The 17,413-nt window shown below is 41.4% G+C and overlaps 2 protein-coding genes across 2 annotated transcripts; both read left to right on the top strand.

Moving 5' to 3' along the window:
• Positions 1 to 1,709: 1,709 nt before the first annotated feature.
• LOC128430850 (neuronal acetylcholine receptor subunit alpha-9-I-like) lies at positions 1,710 to 10,531 on the top strand (the record flags this gene model as incomplete). The annotated part of the gene is made up of 3 exons (XM_053416946.1): positions 1,710 to 1,944; positions 10,001 to 10,277; positions 10,354 to 10,531. Coding segments are annotated over 3 exons (690 nt in total), but the record flags the coding sequence as incomplete, so codon positions are not given.
• LOC128436770 (glutamine synthetase) lies at positions 10,448 to 16,987 on the top strand. Its single transcript, XM_053418618.1, has 7 exons — positions 10,448 to 10,527; positions 14,696 to 14,902; positions 15,037 to 15,177; positions 15,273 to 15,419; positions 15,538 to 15,662; positions 16,004 to 16,203; positions 16,559 to 16,987. Exons 2-7 carry the CDS (start codon positions 14,734 to 14,736, stop codon positions 16,887 to 16,889), a joined length of 1,113 nt encoding a protein of 370 aa, XP_053274593.1. The 5' UTR covers positions 10,448 to 10,527; positions 14,696 to 14,733; the 3' UTR covers positions 16,890 to 16,987.
• The last annotated feature ends 426 nt before the right edge of the window (positions 16,988 to 17,413 follow it).

Here is a 17,413-nt window from a genome sequence, read left to right as displayed (position 1 = left end):
CCTACTCCTTACTTTTGTCATCATTTAGTAACCTGATGGTTGCAGGGATAAAAGAGTGGGAGTACCTCATTGTTCTTGTCCTGATTGAACAGTAGCGCCGCCCTGAAGGCATTAGTTTAAATTCTTTACTGAGGACATGGTCAGGCTAGTGTTTGGCATCTATGTGTGTGCCATTCACCGCCGAGGTGTGGTGAATAAAGTAAACTTGGCAAATGGCAACAAATAAAACCTAATCTAAATTCAACACTTTAAGGCCAGCAAACCAGATATGCAAAAATATAACCAGGCTTGAAAGCACTTACATATTATTCAGTCAAATGATTTGCTTTTATAACCCATATTAACAAAACATGATTCGTTTCATAGGGCTTAACCAAGAGGCAACATCCCAGGCTGAGTGATGAGGCCAATACGGAAGTGCAAGAAGCTGCAGTTCACTGGGTGGCCACGGGAGGCTGGCTCCAAGAAGGAGTCAATTCCCCTCGACTCCCATGTTAAAAAGCCTAACTTTAGAGCAGATTTAAAACTGTTTACAGCCTGGTTCAAAAAACGGTTGACAACTCTGAGAAGGGTGAATTTTTTTGTAACTCACTCGTTTAAATTATACCTTGAGGACAGACGTCCTGCTGCCAACTGCAACCCATTCCCAGGGATGAGAGCCCTGGTGGAAACCTGTCTGCTGGGAGTCACTGAGGAAGATGATGATGAGATGAAGGAGATCCTGGCTTCCTGAAAGAGGAGAAAATGCAGTCAAGGGCTTCATAGAGTGCATTAATGTAGTACACACTTTGTGTGCGTGTTTAAGTGCTATTAGGACATTTTAAAGAAACCTGACACATTTGCAAGTTCATGTGGAGAAACTGTGTGTGTCATGATTGTTAGAGAAAGTAAAGAAATCAAATAAAAACATCAAGTTTGTTTTCCTTAAAACACAGGTTATGTCTTGTCAAATGCATTTATTTTCTTTAATGTAATCTTCCTTTTTATTTTATCTGATTTTATTCAGTTTTGTATTTTTAAGGCCCTTTGCAACCTTGTTTATTTAAGGGCTTTAGTAATTTTTAAGTTTTATTATCATCATTATTATAAGTTATGTATAATTTGGTTGTTGACTAAAAAGTCGACCAAATGACAAAGAAGCTTTTGCCATTTAATAATTTGGCTGAACCAACATTTCAATGAATATAATCCATTTAGGATTTGTTGCATGATTAATGCTTTTTTTCTTGAATGTCTTGTCCTCCATGTTGTTACTTGTTTATTTCTTCTAATGCAGAAGTTGTAGTGTCAGTTTTTTCTGTTTGGGCTTGTAATCACTACTGAGCCTGGATCAACCTTTTGCCTACTTTAAGAACTTTTAAAGGTTTTTCCAGCATTGTGTAACATATGGTGGATTTTACATCAAAATGCATAGGACACGATCATATTTCTGTCTCTTCTATTCCCAAATCTTTCTCCATATCCTCTAAACAGGTGGACATCAGTTTGGGCATGGACAGTGGAGACCTCCTAGCCTGGATGCCAGACGAATTTAGCCCCGCCCACAAAGTGGTAAAATTAAAAGTCCTGGACAACAGAAGGTGAATACAAAGTATGGGATGCATATTTGATCATTTATATCATACAAAATATATCGTCAATATCGTTTAAAATCATTTTTCAGTGTGTTTCCTTTCGCGATACGCTCGCTTCCGCGTCCGGTGTGAACCCGGCGTTACACCGAAATCACCTATACCCTGCTGCTGAAGCGCCGCTCCTCTTTCTACATCTTCAACCTGCTCCTGCCCTGCTTCCTCATCTCGTTCCTCGCCCCGCTGGGCTTCTACCTGCCCGCCGACTCCGGGGAGAAGGTGTCCCTCGGGGTCACGGTGCTGCTGGCCCTCACCGTGTTCCAGCTGCTCGTGGCTGAGAGCATGCCTCCTGCGGAAAGCATGCCCTACATAGGTTTGAATTACTTGGTATTAATCAACTATAAAAGCCCATTTCCACCAGGGAAGGAAAGAAAGAAAAAATCTAAGAGGTCAGAATTATAAGATACAAGGTCACAATGTTGATATAGTTATCAATGTCGCCTCAAAGTAATCAAACATGTCACTGGTGACCAGAGGTGGGACCAAGTCATTTTTTTGCAAGTCCCAAGTAAGTCTCAGGTCTTTGCCCTCAAGTCCCGAGTCAAGTCCCAAGTCAACACTGACAAGTCTCAAGTCAAGTCCAAGTCCTGCAGTTTGAGTTTCGAGTCTTTTCGAGTCCTTTTTATCACTGAGTAATAATATATTTACACAGATCATGTATGCTTTTAAAATCTGTATTTATTTATTTATTAAAACAAGTGCAATTGAAATTACAGAAAAAAAATTGTGCCAACATTGCACTTCCCTATTGCACTATTAACCAGTCATTTTTAACATTTAACTCATATTTTGCAAGAATATTCTTCATTTTAAACCACTCCTACAGAATGAACACATTTGAAAAAACAAGTGCAACTGTAATTATTTGTACAAAAGTGCTAACATTGTATTTAGCATTTTAACTAGTTCCACAGCAGTTTCTGTCCTGTCCTGTGTTTATCTCATCTCATTTATCTCACCTCATATTGTCTGTGTTTGTGTGTACATGTGAGAAACATAACAAATACTTTGTTGTGCAATAGTGCTTAAAAAGTGTTACCATAGAATGGTGTGCCTTTAGGCACTCAATAAATTTGGTTATCAAAATAAAATGTAAAACATTAATATTTAAAATATTAATATTAAATCATAACTTTAATTGGTTAAAGTTCTCTCAGGGCACCACCCTTCATAGAAGGGAAAAGATAGCCAATTTATTGATTAAGATCAGTCTCATTTAGATCTAGTTCAATTAGAAATCTCAATATTTTACCATTAAAGATTATATAATGAACAATGAAGGTTTATGGAGTTCTTAACAGTGTAACAGTTGGCAAGATTCACTTATGCAATATTAATGACAGAACATTTATGAAAGAAGAACATTTATTATGAACATAATAAAGTATAAAAACACAAATTACTAAACAATCAAACTAACTAACAAGGAGGTGTGTGTGTGTGTGTGAACGTCAATTAGCATGCTTTAAAAATGGTCCCTAAGATAAGAGCCCCCCCCTTCTTCTGAGGTTGCTTTATGGCCGTTGCTTTACGGCTGAGGGGGAAGGTTTAACTTGGTGAGATGTTATGCGTGTCTGTGTGTATGTTAATCAGATAATGATAGTCAGGGACAAAGCCTGTGGCGAGCCTAACTGCCATTAACCTTCATTTAACTCATACCTACAACATCACAGCATATATCAAACTTATAAACACACACCGATCAAATAAACAGTCTTGCTTAGCGTAGTATAATTATTAAGCCCAGATTATGTTACCAGTCCGAGGGAAAGGGGAAAAGAAGTTGCAGTCCAGTTGCAGTTCTGTGACGTCTCCTGGCTTTGTGGTCGTAGAGTTCTGCATTCGCGATTCTGTCGAGCCGTGTGCTCAGATGCTGGTTGAAGTTTTCCTGCAGGACATCGCGTCGCTACGAGGAGTTTGTAGAGCTTGAAGGGCGAGGAGATTTCCTTGAGAGGGGTGAGCTGGGAGCTGCACCTCTGACCTCCGGTTGTGGGTTGGATAGAGAAGGAAGCTGGATCAGCCAGGTCCCCCCCTTGGCGATGTAGGAGAGAGAGGCTGTAGCAGCCTTCCGTCCTTGGAGGGATGGAAGAAGAGAGAGCAGCCTTCCGCCCTCGGCGGGATGGAAGAAGAGAGAGATTTTAGGCAGACCTCTCCTTATATTGGCCCCGGTGACCTCACAGGTCTTGGACCAGAGTGACCAATAGGAGTGACCCCCCAGGTTCTTGACACCTTTGTGTGATATTGCCCAGATCCCAGGACATGCAGCATCCTGTTACATCCTCTGGGAGACTGAGTTCCTTGACTGTCTTAAGACAAAGGGAACATGTGGCACTCTGGGAGACTGAGTTCACTCCAGAACATGCGGCTCCCTTGTTTCAAGTTTGACTGAAGGGAGGCCTGTGGTTTGCACAAAAACCATGTCCCAACATCCCCCCTGTGGCTTCAGGGATCGCACCTGACGTGTGTTCCTGAGGGCATATCTGAACATGTTTAGTGCAAGGCTGGAAAAGTCAATTGTCAGTTCATTTGGACGGTAACATCTGGGCATTTGTATATACTATCTAGTTAAGCTAAGCAAGATTCAAATTAGACAAATCATTCAAAGTAAAGTAACAGTACAATATGAATAACCTGTGCTGTTCACTAGGTTTAAGGAGAAAACAGAAAAAATGTGACATTTGTAAATTGTAAGACAAGATGAAGAGAGAGACACGTACAATGGTAAGGTCATCTTTTTTTGGGAATGTCCAAGAGTTTTGTTACCTCATTGGATCTTACTCAATGTGGTACTCAGTCGTATCTGTTAGACTTAACAATTTTAAACTCCTCAGGTTTCCTGCAAAAGGATGTCATAATTTTCAAAATCTCAAAATTCAAATGACTGTATCATTGTTTCTGTAATAATATGCTAATGTCCTAACCTGTGTGGTATGGACTTTTATTATGATATGAAAGGTGTTCGATCCAAACATATTTACAAAGTTGGCAGTGGTATATAAGTTTAATCAGAATTTAGGTTTTTCAGTTTGCTGCTGTTGCTAACAAAAACAGTTTTCCTATTTAACTGCATGAAACTTAATACTGACTGTCCGTACAGGATTTAACTGTGTGTTGGTTATGGCCGTGAGGAGCGAGCTCTTGATCGCCTGTGTCTCGGCTCAGGGCTGTAACGCGCTGTGGGGCCAGGCTCTAAGTTGCGTTCAGAGGCGCTGTCGGTCATAACCATATTTTGAACTGTACTCAGAGATGCTGTCATCATCTTCTGAGTAGTGGTTGTCTGTTTGGGCCAGAATGTCAGAGTACGGCTTCCTGCAGCTTCTACTGTGGGAATGCCTATCTCTGGGCAGTTGGTGAACATGGCGGATACGCTCTGTTTCCCCACGCTGCCTGTTGTCACCCCCCCTCGTTTTGTTGTAAGGGGGCCTTTTTGAGGCTGTGGATAAATTTGACACCTTGGTGTTAGTTCTGACAGGCTCGGTTGCACCAACTGTAGCCTTGAGAGTGATAACAGTTTCCCAAGCCACCTGTGACATCTTCCTGATCTGCTGCATTGAAGGTTTTCCTTCCTGTGTCATCAGTACAACATTTGTGCGTATACATGGATGTAAATTGCGTAAGAACATGGCCTTGAAGGTGGGATTTTCTTCTAGGCCTGGTTCGTTCTTTCCTTGAAAATAAACATGTCTTAAACGTTTGAAATAATCCTTGGGATTTTCGCGACGTGAATGTTTAATTTCGGATGCTGTAACAATGGCTGTTATCTCATCAGCAGTAGAAGAGAATTCCTCGACTAGTGCTTGACGGAGCTCTGTGTAGTTACTGGTGACACTGGAAGGAAGTGACCGAATTAACTTGTGAACAGCTGTAGAGCTGGTTTTTAACAAAAGTCTAACCTTCTCTCTTTCTGTTGCATTTGGCACATCACTTAAGCTGAGATCTAGTTCTCTAAAGTAATTATCAATGTTGTGATCACAGTTGTCTGGATCAAATTGTTCAATATCTTTAGCTAGAAACTCAAGCATCTCAAAGCGCGGACACTGTGAGGTCCGGCTGCGTGCATCTCCTGCTACAGGTTTCCCTGGTTGAGGGGGATGTGCTAAAACATTTTTGAATGTTGAAGTCCCCCCTTTCGAGAGTTGTGCACGGAGCAATGTGTCATGCAGCAGTGGATGAGAAGTGTATGAGGCACGATGCGTTCTTGAAGATAAACTACATATGTCATCAATGTCAGTCTCAGAGTCAGAAAGATGGGCGGTTAGGAAGCTGTTACCTCTTCCTGTCAGTGGAGGATCAGAAAGTGACTTCATTCCCAAAGACTTCGGGTCCGATGGGATTCTGTCCCATCTTGGGAGTGAAGAGGGAGTTAACCGTACACTATCAGAGGAGTATGAATCGGAGTAACCAGAATCACATTGGTTCAAAAACTGATGTGAGGCCGCGCCTTCTAATCTAAGTTTTAACAATTCCTCCTTGTGTGAAAATAGATCTGACTCTGCTGAGTGCAGGTTTTCCAAATAGTGCAGAGTTTTCTTACTAGCAGTCTGAACCTCCTGGAGGAGAAAAGCATTTTGTGCTCTAAGGGCATTTACCTCCTGTTCCATGGCTGCTTTGCTCTGACAGGCAAGGTTGATTTGCCTGTGGAAATTAAGAATCATACATCTCAACAATGGACCCTTTGATGCTGTTTGAGCATCACACCTGTCATTAAGTAAAGAATCTATTTCTTTATTACACTCATTGAAGTTCAACTTGTTGATGAATTCAGGATAGCCAGGGGTCAGGCTTGGTGCTAGGGAAGAAACAAATTGTTCTACACAGGGATTCTCCATTGTTGGATCTGAAATGTAGGGATTAGATTTAAGTTTATAAATCAAAAACAGTGTGGTTGGCTTTGGTGTTGCGATGGCAGACACCTTGTAGTGTGGATTTGATTGTACACTAGCCTAACCAAAACTATGGTGAGTAAAACAATTCACCAAACTTTGAATCACAATAACTGATATGCAGGGCAGTAACAGTTGGGTTAGGGTTCTATAAATTCACAGGGCTGTAAGCACGCTGTGGCTCTTTCTCATGTTCTCTTATCCAACTTGGGCTGATATGCTAGGCAGTAACAGCCAGGTACAAGCTCTGTTACATAGGGCCGGTGGCACGCTATGTCTTAATTCAAAAGCATTTAACAGTTACAGGCAATTTCGCAGCTTGACCAGTTAACATTGAATATGTGATATTCAAATGTTAAAAGAAATTCTTAAAATTTCAACAAAGAACGTTCAACTAGAATTATTAGCAACAATAGCAATCTTTTAGGGTAACACTATGGGACTTAAAGTGGTAGATCTTAATAATTAATTATTAATAAATATTTAATTTATGAGTAAATACAATTTCACCACAATGCACTTGTTTGTAAATACGGTTGAATGTCTACTCCGGTAGCAGACTAGTGGAATTGAATTCAAGCCTTTGGCTTGACTGAAAATTCCAAATTCACCTATTTCTGGCTTTTGCCAAAAATGAAAAAAACACATTAATATTGCATAGTCATGAAGTTTTTGCCAACTGTACTCTGTTCACACGGGCTGCACCATAAATGTAAATTAGGTGCAGCGTTCTGCCCTCACACGGGGATCCATTTATGTTGTAAACACACACCGATCAAATAAACAGTCTTGCTTAGCGTAGTATAATTATTAAGCCTAGATTATGTTACCAGTCCGAGGGAAAGGGGAAAAGAAGTTGCAGTCCAGTTGCAGTTCTGTGACGTCTCCTGGGTTGGTGGTCGTAGAGTTCTGCATTCGCGATTCTGTCGAGCCGTGAGCTCAGATGCTGGTTGAAGTTTTCCTGCAGGACATCGCGTCGCTACGAGGAGTTTTGTAGAGCTTGAAGGGCGAGGAGATTTCCTTGAGAGGGGTGAGCTGGGAGCTGCACCTCTGACCTCCGGTTGTGGGTTGGATAGAGAAGGAAGCTGGATCAGCCAGGCCCCCCCCTTGGCGATGTAGGAGAAGAGAGGCTGGACAGACTGCTGGCCTTCGAAGGATTGTAGAAAGAGAGCAGCCTTCCGCCCTCGGCGGGATGGAAGAAGAGAGAGATTTTAGGCAGACCTCTCCTTATATTGGCCCGGTGACCTCACAGGTTTTGGACCAGAGTGACCAATAGGAGTGACCCCCCCAGGTTCTTGACACCTTTGTGTGATATTGCCCAGATCCCAGGACATGCAGCATCCTGTTACATCCTCTGGGAGACTGAGTTCCTTGACTGTCTTAAGACAAAGGGAACATGTGGCACTCTGGGAGACTGAGTTCACTCCAGAACATGCGGCTCCCTTGTTTCAAGTTTGACTGAAGGGAGGCCTGTGGTTTGCACAAAACCATGTCCCAACAACTTGAACATAACAATGAACGGGGTTGTGCTTTTTATATGTCAGGGCCCTATGCTGCATTGCATTTGCAAAAGACCAAATTGGCCAAAAGTCTGTCAGTCATTTGTGCACGATGGGGACGTAGTATGATTCCAAGAATAAACAAGTTAAACAAGAATAGTCAATCTTCTTTAACTTTTTTTGAGCAATTTAATATATCTCTTGTTCTGACTTTTTTGTGATATACATGGATAAAAGGTACCTAATATTTCTATACTGAAATAATATCGGCATTATAATTGTAAGCTAATTTATTTAATGACGTTATTGTTGAGGGTTGATTTGTATTTCCGGTTTTAAGTGGGTTGTTGGTAGTGACTCTTATTTTGAAAGGGGGTTTAAAGGAAGTGGGTGCTGTGATTAGTGAAGTTGTAAAATGAACTGAGGATAAACGGGTGTGCTGTCCCGAGCGCATGACCTGCTCTCGTGTCCTTTGTCGGCTGAAGCCGGACTTATGATACAACCAAACGCTCGGCTACATAATAATTATAACTATGATGATTTTTCAGTTGCTTTTTTTTTGGTGCCCCCTCAGGACTTGGTGCCCGATGCACAGCGCGTAGTGCGCGTTTTGGGAGCGGCGGCGCTGCACACACACACACAGACGCACACAAACACGATGAATGATACAGAGCGCTCCTTAATAACATACTTTTTAATCTTTGTGCTTTGGGGAAAGGAGCAAGTCTTATCAAGTCAAACGGCTCAAGTCCAAGGGAAGTCACGAGTCATTGAGGTTGAAGTCCAAGTCGAGTTGCAAGTCTCTTTACATTTTGTCAAGTCGAGTCTAAAGTCATCAAATTCATGACTCGAGTCTGACTCGAGTCCAAGTCATGTGACTCGAGTCCACACCTCTGCTGGTGACCCTCTGTATGAAGATTGCTAGTTCCCCATGTGCCTGTGTTGGTTTTATGTTCCCAGTTCACTCCACAGGGAGGACTCAAACACAGGCACGGAAACAAGGTGAGGTTGATTTTAATAAAACATGAAACAGACTTAGAAGCTCTGACAGAAGACAAATCAACTCAGGAGGTTCAGTAAACTTGAATTGAGGTTATCAAATACAACAAACTATAAACTGGGATTGAACTGGGAAACATTGGAGTAACACAAAGGACTGAAACAAACCAAACTGACAAGACAGAGGGAAAAGAGACTTTAAACCCAAGGGAGGGATTATTGAACACATAGATAGAATCCTTTAATAGTCCCACAGTGGGGAAATTTGAGGGTTTACAACAGCAGCGCAGGTAGAGTGCAACAAGAGCAAAAGAAAGAGCAAAACAACATAGTAAGAAACAAAAACAACAATGAGCAAAAAAAAGGAAATAGTAAATAAGTAAATAAATTGTAAATAATAGAACAATTAAATAATTAAATAATTAAATTAAATAATTAAATAAATTGCACAAATTGTGTTGTGTGTTCAACGGGATCACAGCTGGTTGTACAGTCTGACAGCAGCAGGAAGGAAGGACCTGCGGTACCTCTCCCTCACACACCGGGGGTGAATCAGCCGGTGGCTGAAGGAGCTGTTTAGAGCTGCCAGGGTGTCCCGCATGGGGTGGGAGGAGTTGTCCATCAGGGAGGATAGCTTAGCAACCATCCTCCTGTCTCCTACCACCTCCACCATAACATGAGGAGAGATGCAGATGATCACTAAGGTCGGGAAACAGGACAGGAAGTGAAGTAACTGACAAGCAAGGAAATAAGTTCCAAAATAAATAGTTTGATCTGGTGGAAATAAGTTTCAGATAAATAGAAAAAAGAATAGCTACAACAATAGCAAGATCAGAAGTACAGTGTGGAATAAAAACTGAATTAACAAACTTAAATTTAATTAAAAAAAAGTTCAAATAAAGCTAATTCAAGTTGAGATAAAGTAGTTATTGATGATAAAAGAGATGATAAATAATAATTAAAAAGATATATCTGTTTTCTTCCTAAGGAAAATATTACATCGCCACGATGACCATGATCACAGCTTCTACCTCTCTCACCATCTTCATCATGAACATTCATTTCTGTGGCGCTGAGGCCAAGCCCGTCCCACACTGGGCCAAAGTGGTCATCATCGACTACATGTCCAAAATCTTCTTCGTCTACGAGGTGGGGGAGAACTGCACGACACCGCAGAGCGAGAGGACCCCACTGTACCCCGAGGAGCCATTCAACGACATTGGCGGCCAAGAGGAGGACCGTCTTCAAGACACCTCACCACGATGGTGAGGTGTACAACTACAGCAATGGCCACAGCGTGCACCATAATGGTAAGCATCACAAACACCGAGCAAACGGCAGTGCCAACAGCAGGAACCAATGTCACTACAACAACCACAACAACCACGCCTCCAGACTGGAGAGGGGTGAGGCAAAGCGAGAGCCCGCTCAGCACTACAACCACATCAGGCAGGAGGAACTGGACTATCAAGCCCCTCCACATCCCACAAACATGTGTCACAGAGCAGTGGAGCGGTAAGACAATCTAGGCCTCGCCTCGAACATGCATGGACACTCCATTATGGATGAGCTAACATCCAGCTATAGGTGTTACATTACTTACACTACCTTTAAAGCAGCCGGAGGATGCTCGAGTGCATCACAGAGAGAGCAGCAGCAGAATGACTTGTGTGCTCCGAAATGCAGTGAATAGCATTACATGGTTAAAGCCATTATTAAGCTGATTTTAAGGTGATGTTCTAGATGTCAGTGATCAGTGTCGACTACTTGAAAGTTGTTAAACTACTTGAATTTGAGACTTAAAGCATGAGTGTTTACTTTTCTTTGAAAAGATCATTCACCTTTTAACTCAACAACTCAAGTCATCCAGAGAATGACTTCACTCAACTGTTGACTTACCTAAACTTTGCTTATTGTCCTATAAAAAATATAAAACTGTGATATCTCGTTATTAAAGCAGGTCCTACTTACTGTCCCAGAAGTTTGCATTGTTATACAAATCTTATTTATTATATAATGATAATGTACATTTAGCAAATAAATTGTTATTTCATTGCTACCTTTCTCTGAAAAATAATTTTGCTGTTGCATATATTCATTGCGAAAGATAAATATTCAGTATTAGTGAAACACAGTAATCATTCCAAAAATTACCTCAAGAGGACAGATATGCTGCAACCATATAGGGACTTTTACAAAAATGAATTAATGATTTTATATGAGTTAAGCTACTACACAACAAGGTGAATGTCTAAGTAATAAGTACATGGACAGCTCTATGGTAACAAATGTTGAGGGGCTTTAAGTTTCTTGAACTGAATTTAAGGTCAAAACAACAAATCAGATCAGTAACAGATGAATTTCCTCTCAAGGGATCTACCTTCTTTATTATTTGAAATAAGTTCTGAATTTTAAATCATATCACAGTTCATAAAATCTTACTGCTGGTATCCATAGTAGCAGCTGTCAGTAAATATTCTCTTTTATTCACTGAAGAATTGACTTTGGGCAGAATTAACATAGATTAAGTGAATTATAAATCGTATATTATTATAAAAACTCAATTTTTGAGAAAGTGGAAAGTACTGACACCCGGCCGTCTGTCGTCTCAGCACCCCATCAAGATATAAACTGTCAGTAACTCGTCTGACTCGTCACATCAGTTGGACAAACCTCTGCCTCCATCTAGCGGAATTTGTATTCAACAGTATACACCTGTCCACACTCCTGGGCTGAGGTCAAGTGGTTGTTTGTACTGAGGAAAGTTCATAACTTAGAAAAATGACCAGGAAGTATAAAGTCAGTCAGGTTCTCTCAGTACCACTGTCTTTTCCTAAGTCCTTTAAACTGTCCCTAATCTTTTCTTGACACTCTCGGCGTTGTCCATCAAAGTCAAGAAAGGTTGAGATGAAATGACATCAGACACTTATTTCCTGAACAATTTGAACACAGCCCTGAGTTCACTCCAGGTTTAAAGGGGGATTCTAAATATCATATATCATATATCCCTTTTTTGTGTCTCAGGAAGTTGATGACTGCATATTTGAAAACCCGTTAAAGCATCAGTGTGTTACTTTAACTGAGCAACAGCGCCCTCTGCAGCAACAAGTGGTGATTATTTTTGGCTCAGTGTCTGAGCAATGGCATGATTTTTATGTAGAGATAAAAACAAAGCAGATCAATGGGAGCTCTGACTGCGAATCCCTTTTCGGTCTAATTTTTTCTGGTGGACCAGAGTTTCACCAGACCGATATTACAAACATGTCGATGGTATGAGTTCAAAGGGGAATGAACGTGTCACAGTCACAGAGACGGCCACACCCACAATGTTGGGATCTATATAGAGATGTACTTCACTCACATGTTCTCAATTTATGGACAGAGAACAGAAACAATATGTCAGCATCAACGTTTTGTATTTATCTTACATTTACTCTCTCAGCTGCATCTGTTCTATACAACTATCAGCATTCATACTTATTATATAATAAATGCATATTTGATTCAACCATTAACACGCAGTTAGGGAGAGAAAGGAAATTAATGCCATGTGAAAGCAATTTCATTTCAACAAATGGAAGTAATTCCAGTGTGTCCTAGATCAGCAAATGCACCAAAATAGTACAAATTCCGGAAAAATGATGAGAGATAATCTGATTATCGTCTCCCCGCCCTCAGTTTTGGACTCTGTGTCCGTCTCCATCATGTACATCTGTATTCAAACACACCCTGTTGCCATTAATAAAAGATCAAATATTGCTTGAGTGCTATTTCAGTGTTCCTCACTGAGCAGTGCCATCTGCCTCAGTACCCACACGGCTAAAAACAGTGTATGTGTGTGTGTGTGTGTGTGTGTGTGTGTGTGCGTTTGTTTGTGGGTGTGGAGAGTTGCTAGGCTGATCCTGAGGCCTGCTATGATCATGTTCAAAAGGGTAATTTAAGAAGACTTGATCAATTTAAGAAGTCAGATTATTATCGTGGTGTGTGTGTGTGTTCCTGTAATTCTATCTTTGTGAGGTCCATTATAAGCATAGACCCTACAAAGTGAGGACATTTTGGAAAATGAGGACATTCAAATAGAAAAAAAAAATGAATTCAAATAGTTTATGCCACGGTTGGCATATGAGTATAAGCACATCTGCTGATCTGTACTGATAGGGAAATATTGCCACACAATTGGTCATAAACTGAATACTGCTTTGGGCTCAAAGGACTGGTTCAACGAGCAACAGTGTAGTTTTTAGAATATACATTTATTGGTCCCACACACGCATGCACACACACACAACATGCAAATGGGGGGAAATTTGTTCTCTGCCTTTGACCCATCTGGTGAACACAGGAGGGGCATCCATGCACGGCGCCCGGGGAGCAGGTGTTGGGGGAGTAAGGTGCCTTGCTCAGGGGCACTTAGACAGTGGGGTGGGGTAGGCACTTAGACAGTGGGGATCAGATCCAGGTGTTGTCCATCCAGGTGTGTGTTTTTTTTTTTTTTTGTCACTCCGTGGAGGTGAACCAGAGACCACCGTCGGATTTTCTGCCCATAGTCCAACTTTCTGCCACTAGTCCACCGCCTCCCAAAGTTGGTGTATCAAGTAATAATACTCGTGAGGCCATTCACGATTAAGAGCAAGGAGTAACTTCTAAACTAGTTACCAGTGAGACCACGAAAAAGTAATCCATCGCGTGATAATTTAGACTGTAACTCACTAACTGTTGCAGTGACTAATCAGCGGGCTATTATAATTACCCATCGCTATTGTGAAGACAACTTTCAGTTATAAATAAAGGAGTGTCTCTGAAGAGAGTTACAAACAAACGTGTGAGTCAGCTGGCTGTGTATGCCTGTGTGTGAGACGAAAGAGTGGGACGAATAAAGATAATTTTTTAACAAGCAGTTCATAATATTTAAAAACACTATGTCCTTCTGGTAATCTAGACATTTAAGCAAATTGCTGAGGGTTATATTTGTCTGTGCTGTGCTGTTTGTTCAAAGGTTTTTGCTGAACTACAACACTTGATGCTGCTTGAAGTTTGTTGATTTATAATATCATGTGCTGCTTTAGTTCTGATTTAAGTTTGCGAATGCTTGTAAAGCGCTGCGTGAGGTTGAGACTGCTTTTTGTGTTCTGTGTCGTTGGTACAAATAAATATCCATTAAAGGTTGAGGCAGAGCAAGGCATAAGCAAAACAATCGAATGTTTAATAACAGCAGGGATGCTAACTGAGACCCAAAGTCACTGTAACACTCCCCTGTTACCTTCGTTAAAGCAGATAAGTCATTGGCTGGTATTCTCACAAATAGGCCATCTGAAGTGAGTACAGGTGGTGACAGGGGGCGAGTTGCACATTAAGGTCTTTCGGAGGAAGTGACAAATGCCTAGACGGGAAGGGCAATATAAGGTGGTGCGAGCGATGCGAGAAAATCTTCATGAGACCTCTTCTAAACATTGGTTTCGTTAAATGGCTAAACAAACATGATCAGTTCCTATTCACAGTTGTCATGTCCTGAAAACTCTACAGTAGTACAACTACAAACATGTACAAACACAAACATAGAGAGAGAGAGAGAGAGAGAGAGAGAGAGAGAGAGAGAGAGAGAGAGAGAGAGAGAGAGAGAGAGAGAGAGAGAGAGAGAGAGAGAGAGAGAGAGACTCAGAGCAGAGGACAAAGCTGTTTGCAGGCAGGAGACACGAGTTGAAAGAATCCGGGAAAATCATCATGTCGCTCCCTCCGGAGACGCTCAGTCTTCACAAGACGGTCAGGAAGCACTATCTGTCGCTCCCCAAAGGTGAAGAGTGCCAGGTCACATATGTTTGGGTCAATGAGGATCGAGAAAATCTACAGTCTAAAACCAGGACTCTTTACAATGAGCCAGCAGGAATCAGAGGTACAGTATAGAAGAAATCACTATTGTTATTTTCAAAGGGCTTTATGTTGATTTATTAACTTCTTGCACAGTTTGTAAATATGGTGCCTGATACGTGTCTGTTATAAAGGAAAGTGTTACCTTTTTTATTACAGATATACCTGAATGGCATGCGGTCGCGGCTGATCATACCGAAGCCACTTTGGTCCCAGTCCGAATGTTTCGAGATCCTTTCACACTGGACCCTGATAAACTGGTTCTGTGTGAACTGGTAAAAAGGAAGGACCTCCCCACAGGTCAGATATGACAAATCAGATCATAAAAAGAAGCTGAAAGTTTTGTTTGATGCCCTTGTTGAGTTTGAGCCTTGTGTTTTGCTTTTTCAACAAAGGAAATAATCCGCGTTCACAGTGTGTTACCGTCATGGACGAGGTGAAACAGTTTCAGCCCTGGTTTGGAATGGAGCAGGAGTACATCCTTTTTGGTTTGGACGGAAATCAACTTGGTTGGTCCCCTGATGGACACCATCTCCAAGAAGGTGTTATGAGAATAGACTGGTTATTCTGCTGAAATATAAAACGTAATATAAGCAGTAAAAGTTTAAATTATCATCATGATCTTCACAAAATGTTGTTTTGTTTCGGTTTTACCCTCAGTGTGTGGTTGTGTCGTGGGTGCCAACAAACATTGTGGAAGAGACATATCTATGAGTCACTACAGAGCCTGTCTGTATGCTGGTGTAAAGATCTTTGGCTCCAATGCAGAAGTCCTATACTCCCAGGTATGAACAGGTTGTCTGATAGGTTTTAAACTACTTTATTACCAAATTCACTTAAAATATCAAGATTAATTTGTTGGAACCTAGTCTACCAGGCAAGTTTGTTTGCGTAAAAGAAGCTAGAATAGCCTCAAATGCTCTTCAACCTAAATAAACATATGCCAATACATGCAAATAGAGAAATCCAAGATTTGGAAGCACATGCACGGCAAGTAGAAAATGTGCTCCAAATACTCACAACACAACCAAATACTTATTGGCTAATGTGTCTCACTCATGCTCACTACTTTTTACTGTATCCTGGAAACACTTCTGTTGTGACCTTTTTTTTTTTGTCTGATCAGTGGGAGTTTCAGGTTGGCACTTCCGAGGGGATTGAAATGGGGGATCATCTGTGGATGGCCCGTTACATTCTGCACCGAGTCTGTGAAGACTTTGAGGTTGTTGCCTCCTTGGACGGTAGACCCCTTAAGGGAAGCATTTATTCATCAGTCTGTCACATCAACTTCAGCACCAAGGAGATGAGGAGTGAAGGGGGACTTCAGTAAGTTTACACACACACACACACACACACACACACACACACACACACACACACACACACACACACACACACACACACAAACTCTTACCTTAACCTTAAATATTAACTATTTACTTTATGCCTTATCCATAACCTCTAACAAAACCTAACCATAAAACTCAAAATCAAATACTTTACATTATGGGAACTTTCTCTTGTCCTCATAAGGAAAATAATGACACAATCAGATTTTGGCACCAACAACATGAGTTATACCTGGACATCACAGTATCTAGTGCACACATTTATTCTTAGATGCCTTATGGCCATTTAGAGAAAGTAGCATGAATAAAACATGTTCTCTGGGATGTTACAGGCACATTGAGGAAGCGATCAGAAAACTGAGCAAGCGTCATTCTCGGCACCTTAGTGTCTACGATGCACATGGTGGTGCTGACAACATACACTGCCTCACAGGTCAGGGCTGGACCTCCAGCTTCCATCACTTCTCTACAGCCGTAGGCTCTCGTGAAGTTAGTGTTCGCATCCCTGACCATGTCAGTCGCATGGGCTGTGGTTACTTTGAGGACAGACGTCCTTTTGCCAACTGCGACCCATACCCCGTGATGAGAGCCCTGGTGGAAACCTGTCTGCTGGGAGTCACTGAGGAAGATGATGAGGAGATGAAGGAGATCCTGGCTTCCTGAAAGAGGAGAAAATGCGGTTAAGGGCTCCATAGAGTGCATTAATGTATAACACACTTTGTGTGCGTGTTTAAGTGCTGTTATGAAATATTAAAGAAACCTGACACATTTGCAAGTTCATGTGGAGAAATTGTTTGTGGCATGATTGGTATAGAAAGTAAAGAAATCAAATAAAGAAATCAAGTCTGTTTTCCTTAAAACACAGGTGTCTTGTCAAATGCATTTCAGTCGGACAACTCGCGTTCAAACGTTTATTGCAGCAGTAGAACTGGTTTAGTGTTTGGCATCTAGGCTCCAACTGAATCACTCCCCCATACACAGGAATGATGTGAGTGATGAGTAGATACTTGTAACCCCCTTCAGAGCAATACTGCAGCAGCAGTGTGATCAAAGGGGATGATGGGAAATTTCTCCCTGCTTAAATAGACCACCTGATGAGGTTGGTGTGTATTATAGATGGTTGTGGATAGTGAAGTATGTAACATGATGTATGTCACATGATTGGAGCAGCGCAGCTCGAGTTGGCT

This window comes from Pleuronectes platessa, chromosome 3, assembly GCF_947347685.1.
Source record: "Pleuronectes platessa chromosome 3, fPlePla1.1, whole genome shotgun sequence".
Lineage (NCBI taxonomy): Eukaryota > Metazoa > Chordata > Actinopteri > Pleuronectiformes > Pleuronectidae > Pleuronectes > Pleuronectes platessa.
This window is presented reverse-complemented; position numbering and strand designations above follow the sequence as displayed.